Raw genomic sequence first — 10237 nt, 5'->3', positions numbered from 1 at the left:
CTCTTCCCTGGCCCCGCCACTATGGCTTTGTCCGGAAGGTCTCCTGGAAGGTCTCTTGCTCTAATTAGCATATTACCCTTTTATTAGTATAGATATTTATGTATTTATTTATTTATTTTGTGGTGTAGGGGTGGGTGGAGGTGGAAGAGGGCATATATGGGATAAATGGTGCTATTTGTTTTTTTTAATTTTTTAAATTAATGAAAAATGGTATTTTTAATCATTTTTGCTGATACAACTTGCAATGATTTTGTCATTTCTAATTAATACAGTTAAAGAGTATTGATCAGCCTTCACCAGTTTGGCTCAGTGGATAGAGCATTAGCCTGTGGACTATAGGGTCCTGGGTTCAATTCTGGTCAAGGGCACATACCTCGGTTGCAGCCTCCTCCTGGCTGGACCCTGGTCAGGGCAAATGCAGGAGGCAACCAATTGATGTGTTTCTCTCACATTGATATTTCTCTGTCTTTCCCTCTCTAAAAAAATCAATGAAAAATATCCTCCAGTAAGGATTTAAAAAAAAAAAAGAGTATTGACCAGACATAGGAAACCTCAGAAGTTCAAACATTTGTTTCAAACAGCAAAATGAAATATGAATCAAAATTGCATGCATCTATCAATTCAGGAATGAGCACCAGGCATCATAAATTTCAGAGGCTCCTAGTCATGACACAGAAGAGAAATGTGGTATTTGGAGCGATGGAAATAGCATGACATTGTGCACAGATTGCTAATATCAATGGTTTTAACATTTCTGTCTTTAATAGAGAATTTTATTACACATTAATAAAAGGTTTTATTTTATTTTTCTATTTTTAATTACACCTACAAAGGTGATATGAAAATCATGTTGTTTTTAAATATATAAAAAACAGATATTTGGAATTTTTTTAAAAATATCTAAAAAACATATAAATATGGCCTTCATACATGTATGCCTAATTCCCCTTTAGTTTAACAGAGAAAAGACAAGTCCAAAGACAAATCTTAATCTGATTTAGGTTCTGTTTAGGAGATTCAGTATGCCCTGTTGGAAATACAAAGCTTCATAAATGCACTAGAGGCCTGGTGCACGAAATGCATGCACCAGAAGGATCCCTAGGCCTGGCCAACAATCAGGGCCAATCTGTGGGCAACCGGCGGGGCTATTGAGAGGCCTCCCACTGGCACCCACCTTGGCCAGCCTGGTTCCCCTTTAGTTTAACTGAGAAAAGACAAGTCCAAAGACAAATCTTAATCTGATTTAGGTTCTTTTTAGGAGATTCAGTATGCCCTGTTGGAAATAGAAAGCTTCATAAATGCACTAGAGGCCCAGTGCACGAAATGCATGCACCAGAAGGGTCCCTAGGCCTGGCCAGCAATCAGGGCCAATCTGTGGGCAACTGGCGGGGCGATCGGGAGGCCTCCCACTGGCCGGCCTGGCCCTGCCCGCTCACCAGCTCCACCCCCATCACTGGCACCACCAGTCGCCTCCCTCTGCAGGGTGACCAGCAAGGTGATTGGGGGGCCCCCGCTTGCACCTGTCTTGGCTGGCCTGGGGCCTATGGGCTGGGGGCAGCTCCTGAATTGAGCGTCTACTCCCTAGTGGTCAGTGCACATTCACTGCCGCCACCAGTCGCCTCCCTCTTCAGGGTGACCAGCAAGGCAATTGGGGGCCCCCCGCTCGCACTTGCCTTGGCCGGCCTGGGGCCTGTGGGCTGGGGGCAGCTCCTGAATTGAGCATCTACTCCCTAGTGGTCAGTGCACATCATAGTGACCAGTCATTCTGCCATTTGGTCAATTTGCATATTAGACTTTTATTATATAGGATAATAAGGCATTTCTCTATACACCTCTACAGGGTCAGATACTACTATTTATTTTCTTGGCAAGTGGATATATCAAGAAATGTAAAGACTACACCTTGGGCATATGTCCTGACCAGGAATCAAACTGTGACCTCCTGGTTCATGGGTCAGCTCAACCACTAAGCAACACTGGACAGTCATCTCTACTATTTTTAAATTTGGGAAGCTTATTAAAAGTTCTAAATCTTTTTTAAAAATATTTTGTTGGCCCAGTTTATACCCTAGCCTCATTTTCTATATTTTGGTTCTTTTATTGCAGTTTCCTACTTTTTGTTGACTTGGGGAATCCTAGGAAAAATATCACAGAAAATAATTTAATTTATAAATTTAAGATAATTTCTAAATCTAGAATGACAGGTGATTTAGGAAATCAGCTTGTCTAACATAATACAAGAAACTGTGTGAAATTCTTAGTGATGATTATTGGTTATTAAATTAGCAAAATGTGTTTTCTTTTAAACGTATGCTTTACCCTACAGTGTGCCTTCTGTAATGCAAGGATATTTCCATACTCTAGTAAAAACTCTCACTGTTAACTGTTTGTCCTTGTTAATATAAAAACCTTATCCTACAAATGAGTAAAACCACATGGATCTTTTCGACTGACTTATTTTGCATATGTGGGATATAAAACTGAAACTCATAGACAAAGATTTAAACAGTATGGTGGTTACCAGAGAGAAGAGGTTAAGGGAACGGTAAAGGATAAAGGAGGCCAAATATATGGTGACAGAAGATAATGCAACTTTGGGTGGTCGTGGTCGGCACACAATGCAATACACAGATCATATATCATAGACATGTATACTTGAAACCTATATAATCTTATTAACCAGTGCCACCCCAATACATTTAATAAGTAACCAAATAAAACAAAAATATTATCCTTTTTTTCCCCCTTTATTGTGTGTGTTAGAATCTAGTGATATAATTTTGTTTATGGTTCTTTGTTGTTGTTTTTTTTCAGATTTTTTAAATGAAAAATCCAAAGAGAAATAAGTACTTTCACACCAAAGTAAATTGGTGGCAGAAAAAAAAAAAAGAAAAAGAAAATTTAGATTTCATAGTTATTGTGTCTAACCTCATGGGATATGAGAATAGATATTTAAATATGTCCATAAGCTGACTTTTTAAAAAACATAAAACATTATCTTGAAAAATACTTATAACATAAACATAATTAATGACCATCTCACCCTTTTCAATGACAGAAATACATTTGGTTTTTCATAAAAATAACCAAGTAACCTTTAAGTTTTTTAATTTTAAGTTAAAAATATATAATTTTGTTTCTCTAGAAAGAAATAATATCCACAGGCTGATGCTCTATCCACTGAGCCAAACCAGTTAGGTGCTAAGTTTTTTAATTTTAAGTTTAAAATATATAATTTTGTTTCTCTAGAAAGAAATAATCGCTATTTTAGCATCAATATTCCTTTCCTATAGGGTAATTTACAAATAAAATGTTTCTAAGAGTTTTTTACAAAGATGCAAGTGAAGCAGATCAATATACTGTTTAATTCTTTTAAAAAGTCACAAAATATTTATCATTTAAAAGCTTGCAGCTAAATCTAAAATAGTGATTATATTTTCAAGAGACTAATCAGTGCGTAATAAGAGATACTGTTGGTTGCCAATGAAAGAAATATTACAGATAAATTAAATTTTAGATTGTCTATTTTTTCACCAAAACTGCATTTTCTAGAATTTTATAATAGTAAAATAATAAAAATGACTTTAAATATTTGTTAAATTTTTACTTAGTGGTGGGCAGTAAGTGCTAGAAGTGTTAAATAGCCCATTCACAACAATCTTTTCATAACCCATGACCTAGTTTGCAGTGGTGGTTGTTTTTATAACTGTCCCTGTTTTAACAAGGAGGCATCTCAGCCTTAAGTGATGGAACCAGGATTTTCTGACACCACATCCAGTGCATTTAAGTACAAAGCCAGATTTCATACTTTAAAAAATGAAATGGGGTTGTATATAATGGACCAGATAAATCATCATTGATCTGTAAGATTTATTGCTTATGAATGACTACTTGAAAGTAGGAAGGTCATAGAGTGAATATATCCACTGGAGCAAAAGCCCTATTGAACATGTATTTTCATGTATTCTCTTTTGAGCTTTAGTTGTTGAATCAGGTGCAGTACAGCCAAATAACTACCAATAAAGTGAATGTTGATAAGAGACTTAGTCATTCTGCACAAAAATATACCAGCATTCAAAAGGTGTGACGTATTAAAGATCAACCCAGGAGGTAAATTCAAAGTTAGAATAATTATGTTGATTCTTTTGGATAAAAATGTCTTTGAGTCATTATTAAAATGTTTGACCTAATTTTTAAAATCGTACTTAGAAAAACATTGTTTTTCATGTAATTATTCAGAAGTGGTTTTCTCAAACCTCAAATTTATATCTGTTTCTGTATCTTTCACTTGTGTCCAACATCAGTTACTTAGTAAGCATGCCATTATGATCTGGGCAATAAATTTCTTTACCATCATTAAGAAGGAAATTATAATTTTATAATGTTATGCAAACACATTTGAATATAATCATATTAAGAATCATTTTGGGGAGCTCCAGTAGCGCAATCGGTTAGCGCACGGTACTTATAAGAATCATTTTGGATAATTCTATAAAATTGTCCTATTTAACCCTCTTTTTTCCCCTTAGATAACACAATATCACCAATTTATTCTGGTTTCTTCCCACTGTGCTTATTTTCCTATCTATATGGTTATAGTTGTGTAGTTACCCTCGTATTCAATCACAGACTTGCAACACTAGGTTTATTTTTGCTATACTCATCCCTTTGCCATTTCTACTTTGTCAGTTAGCATATTCCATCCCATTTTCAATCACCTTTTTCGTGGATACTCTCGGTGTAGCTTCTGAGATTTCTTGCAAATACATGCCAAGGAAGAGTGGCTCCCATCATGCCCTACCTTCAGAAAGGTCATAAGTACCATAAGTCTGTTAACGTTTGGCTCTAGTCTAATATGATCTCTTAAAATATTAACTACAAAAATACAAGTACACATTTATTCCAAAAGAATGATTTTTAAAATATTCATGCACAGATATTTTAAAAAGTGTTCTCTGTCAACACAAAGTGCTTGGAGCCATCATTTGCAAATTTAAATCTTAACACTAAAATAATTCTATAAAGAACATTTATTTCACACTTTTTTACAGCAGTTTTGACTACATTTTCCTTTTTAAAAAGTGATGATCTATTAATGGCTATGACTTTCTGATAGAGTACAGCTACAGATATGATAATATTCATTATCTTTCCCACAGGGAATCAAGAAGGCTTTCGGAGAAGAGAGTTACTTAAGAGTTTTTAATCTAAAATAAATTGGTAAAAAATAGTTCAAATCACTACCATGTCAGTTGCTTAAAACATTGTTCGAAAACCAGAGACTACCTCTCAACAGCCATGACACTGACTCTTCTAGGGACTATCCTTGCTTTTTTCTTTTTTTTTTAATATATTTTTTATTGATTTCAGAGAGAGAGGAAGCGAGTGGGACAAAGAGATAGAAACATCAATGATGAGAGAGAATCATTGATTGGCTGCCTCCTGCACACCCCACACTGGGGATTGAGCCCACAAGCTGGGCATGTGCCCGGACCAGGAATTGAACCATGACCACTTGGTTCATAGGTCAATGCTCAACCACTGAGCCAAGCTGGCTGGGCTATCCCTTCTTTTGTTTTTAGTTGACTATTTGTCTAATAAAATTTATTTTTGAAGTAACTTTCTAATCTTTTCTAGTGTGAACTTTAATAAAATTCTTCTTATTATTATTTTTTCAAGACACACTTTTTAATGGCCTTGGGCTTGGAGCAGTCATTGGCCTGGGAGTTGCCGCACTCTTGCTCATCCTTGTGGTAACAGATGTCAGCTGCTTCTTTATTCGACAATGTGGGTTATTAATGTGCATCACCAGGAGAATGTGTGGGAAGAAAAGTGGCTCCAGTGGCAAAAGTAAAGAACTGGAAGAAGGAAAAGCTGCCTACCTGTGAGTATCAGACACATGCATCACAACACATTAAAGGAATGGCAAGGTCAAGCTGGAGTGCTTTATTCAGGGCTTTGTTCTCCCAGCATAGGAGAGTTTAACTATAAAACTACTGGGCACCAATCTGGCTTCTTTCTGGATCTTAAATCTATATGATTTTAAATATAACATCTTAGAGCCAAATGACTTTGTAAACAGACTACTGTATTAAAAAATAAACCTGCCCTGGTGCAGGCTTGATCCCCAGTAGGGGGCATGCAGGAGGCAGCAAATCAATGATTCTCTCTCATTATTGATGTTTCTATCTCTCCCTCCAGTCCCCTTCCTCTCTGAAATCAATACAAAAATATATATTGAAAAGTAAATAAACCTTAAAATGGAATCCATGGTAAAAAATTACTGTCAAGATTTAAATTTTTAAAAACAGTTTGATTGATTGATTTGAGATCCAGAAAGGGAGAGTGGGAAACATCGATTTGTTGTTCCACTTATTTATGCATTCATTGTGCCCTGTATGGGTATTGAAACTGCAATCTTGTATGTGCCCTGAATGGGCATCGAAACTGCAACCTTGAAATATCAGGATGACACTCTAACCATCTGAACTACCCGGCCAGGGTGTCATGAATTAAATATTGAGAGATAGATAAACAAGTAGGTAGGTAGGTAGATAGATAGATAGATAAATAGATAGGTAGATTGATAGACAGATAGATATAGGGAATCATACAATTATATTTGGTTATGCTTTTTCCCACCATTTCTCAGTTTATATTGAATAAAAAACAGACATCAACAGTAATCTGAGTTAAAAACTAAGTTAAAATGAGTTAACATAAATTGTACCAATGCCTACAATTTTAAGAAGTGACTACATACAAGTTTCAAGATTGCCTACAAAGAAAATGTATGCTCTATGCAATGCATTATTACACATTCTGAATTTACTCCTCCAAATTATAATCAAAAGATGACTATATATTAGAATTTGGAGTTCTCTGTGGCATTCATTTATTTAGAAAAAATTATGAATTCTGAGAAAATATGCAGAGCTGAATTTTATAGAAAATGCCATGTAAGAGTAATTAAGAGGTTTTAATACTTATTTCTGCTTTGTGGTTTTTAGATAAATTTGTATCAAAACTCAAATTATAACAGTAATTCATTCTTTTTTATTATTGAGTCCTTTATGTTGGTTTTTCTATGCATACATTTAGGCATATATGGTCTGATACATTATGGTCTAGGCTTAGGGATATAGAAAAACTCATTATGCATGGCTATATCATTTTTTATCTCCATGCCTATGTTAGTATTCCTAGGTAATTTGTCTGTAACCATTTCCCATGGATACACTGTCTAGATTTTTTTCACTTCAAGAGATGCTAAATTAGAAAGCTTACATTTTCAATTCAAATAAAATAGATTCAATTTGCAATCAAAATGCCACCTGCTTAATTGTTGGACACAGAACATAGCAAAGAACAAACAGTAATTAGGCTCTATTTCACATTTGAATTGGATATTAATGTGTGTTTTATAATGGGATCAATTCTCCAGTATCTTTTGCTTTCTTCATAAGAACATGCTGTGCTTTTACAATGTCTTATTAACTAAATAAGTATCACCAAACTTAGTTTTAGTTTTCTTTTTACAGGTTGAGGAAATCATATATTACATAATTATACATATTTACATAAGATATATACAAATATAACCCATGATGCATCATTTTTTACAATATGTGGGTAAGATTTGTTTTCTTCTTCTTTTTTTTTTGTAGGAAAGATGGATCAAAAGAGCCAATAGTGGAGATGAGAACAGAGGATGAAAGAATTACTAATCATGAAGATGGAAGCCCAGTAAATGAGCCAAATGAAACCACACCACTGACAGAACCTGAGTATGTAGATTGAAATGCTTAATGATTTTTGGATAAGTATTTGTAAATTTATAACATGGTATTATTTTTTAGTAAATATTTACAAATGTGAAAAATTGTTGTTTTTCTATGAAACTTCATGTGAATGTCTAAAATCCATTTCCTCTTCACAGATTTCATATGAAATAGTTGTATCAATGTCAGGGGAAATGTACTATTGATACATATGCTTATAGTTTTATATAAGAATGTCAAAAAAGACATTTTTTTGCACTAACCTCACTAAGAAAGTTATGCTTTGAAAATGTGATTGATTTTACTGAAATAAATATGTGTCTGGAAATTAATCATTGTTTTGAATATAAATATGATAGTTTATAATAGCAATAAATAGTGTGACATATACAGAAGACTCTTTTAAAAAGAATATTTGTAAAGAGAAAGAAGAAATACTGTTAATATTAATATAGTAAATGGTGCTTGGTCTCTATTCAAGATTATGTTCTTTACTTCTTTTTGCATCCATCATAAATCCACTAAACCCATAGCAGGTATTTTAACTGAACCTTTAAAGATTATGAACATGAGTAGGTTCATGTACATAAAAATTAAAATGATTCAAACCAAAGGCAGTATTAAGATGTAACAAGAGTAACATTTTATAACAAAACCATGACTGTCATACTATTCTTGAAATACTGCTCACCAAAATGACTCTTAAATTTCATTGTTTTACAAAACAAAAATTCCTTTTTCTTTACCAGGTAACATTCCCTTGCAGAAAAACTTGATTCAGGCTTCTCATCCTAAATCAAATTTTGAGTGTTGTCAGAGCTGATGAAAACATTTTGTTTCAGAAATCCCCTCTATCTGGTCTCAAGGGATTGTAATGAGTAATATATAGGCAAATACAATGTATTATTCTGTAGTTAAATTTTTCATATGAATAATCAGGATGTTTTTAGTGATTGTATTTAGAAGTATCACATTCTGATTTGAAGTTAACTCTAGTAGAAGCAGCGGGCACAAAGTGAGTTCGATTGTCTCTTCTTCAAAAGTTATAAATCTTTTCAATGAAGCAAAATATTTCCCCCAAAACAAATTCCTGTGTATTCATTATCACAATATTATATGGATGGGCATGAAAATGAGTTAAGAAAATACCCTTGCATATGACAGACATATATTTTAAAATAATCCAGCAAACAGAAACAAAAACAAAAAGATGATTTAATAACTATCAGACTCAATCATAGAAAAAACACTCAACAAAAAAATATATATCGTTAAGAGTAATCTTTTTAAAAATTACCATAAATATAAGTAGTAGATCTTTATATATGCAAAAATACACCATTCAAGAATTAGTTGAAAACTCTGGTTAATTACAAACTCAATAACATAGTTCTTTGAATTAGAGATATATTAAGCCTATCCTAATTTCCATGGCAGCTCTAAATTTCTCTATGTTTTGATGCTAAAGTAACCCCTTGTTTTTACAATATTTTATTGTCAATGTTTTCAGTACTTGGGGATGGGAGAAAAGAAGAACTGTGACTGCACTGTTTATAATGTACCTGGTACAAAGTAGATGCTACTTCATTTCCAGAAATAGATCTTACTAGATTTTGTCTATGAATTATTTTTGACTGATTAGTTTTCACATGGTAGCTTTTATCTTCAGAATGAAATGGATTATCTATTCATTCCAAAATATAAAATAAATTGCAAATACATCCCAGAGGAACTATTATAGTAGCTTTCTCTCTCCCATAAATCAGTGAATTTAAAGTCATAATAGTGAATTGGAATTTTATTTGTAACTTAATTCTTTAGATGTAGAAAAATATTTTGGGAAGAAAAATTACTCCCAAAGCTATATACACAAAATGTAATAGTAAACCACTGAATTTAAGAGAAACATGCAAATTAACTGTCCCTCTGCTACACTCAAGCCATGCCCAAAGCCACGCCCACCAGCCCATCAGGAGTAAGTATGCAAATTAGCCCAACTAAGATGGCGGCAGCCATGGAGCTAGAGCGAGCAGGAGGCCTGGGTTGCCCCCGGCGATGGAGGAAGCCAAGCTTTCTGCCTGCCCTGGCTGGCCCTCGGCTCCGCTCAAAGATACAAAGTTTCAACTATAGAAGACAAATAAATCCCAGATAAAAAAGGAGAGGTTGGGAGCTTGGGTTGCCAGAGGGTGTGGTCAGTCTGAAAACAGCCCTGACCCCCACCCTGAAGGGCTGTGGCTAGCCTGCAAACAGCCATCACCCCCTCACCCAGACTGGCCACACCCCCATGGGGTAAGGGTTCCCGCTGGGGGGCTTGGCCAGCCTGAAAACAGCCATCAGCCCCTCACCCAGGCTGGCAAGGCACCCCAGCAGGACCCCCACCCTGATCTGAGACACCCTTCAGGGCAAAACAGCCAGCCCTCACCCATGCACCAGGCCTCTATCCTATATAATAAAAG

General features: G+C 34.9%; 1 protein-coding gene across 1 annotated transcript in view; it reads left to right on the top strand.

Annotated features, from left to right (window-relative positions):
- Positions 1-10237, top strand: part of NCAM2 (neural cell adhesion molecule 2) — a 421975-nt gene that overhangs the window by 409577 nt on the left and 2161 nt on the right. Inside the window, exons 16-17 of the mRNA XM_005870732.2 lie at positions 5680-5884; positions 7668-7787. Coding sequence (XP_005870794.1) covers positions 5680-5884; positions 7668-7787 — 325 coding nt within the window. The remainder of the gene's footprint in view (positions 1-5679; positions 5885-7667; positions 7788-10237) is intronic.

Source organism: Myotis brandtii, unplaced genomic scaffold, assembly GCF_000412655.1.
Source record: "Myotis brandtii unplaced genomic scaffold, ASM41265v1 scaffold323, whole genome shotgun sequence".
In the NCBI taxonomy this organism is placed as follows: Eukaryota; Metazoa; Chordata; class Mammalia; order Chiroptera; family Vespertilionidae; genus Myotis; species Myotis brandtii.
The sequence above is the reverse complement of the archived record's forward strand: the minus strand, read 5'-3'. Positions and strand labels throughout refer to the sequence as shown.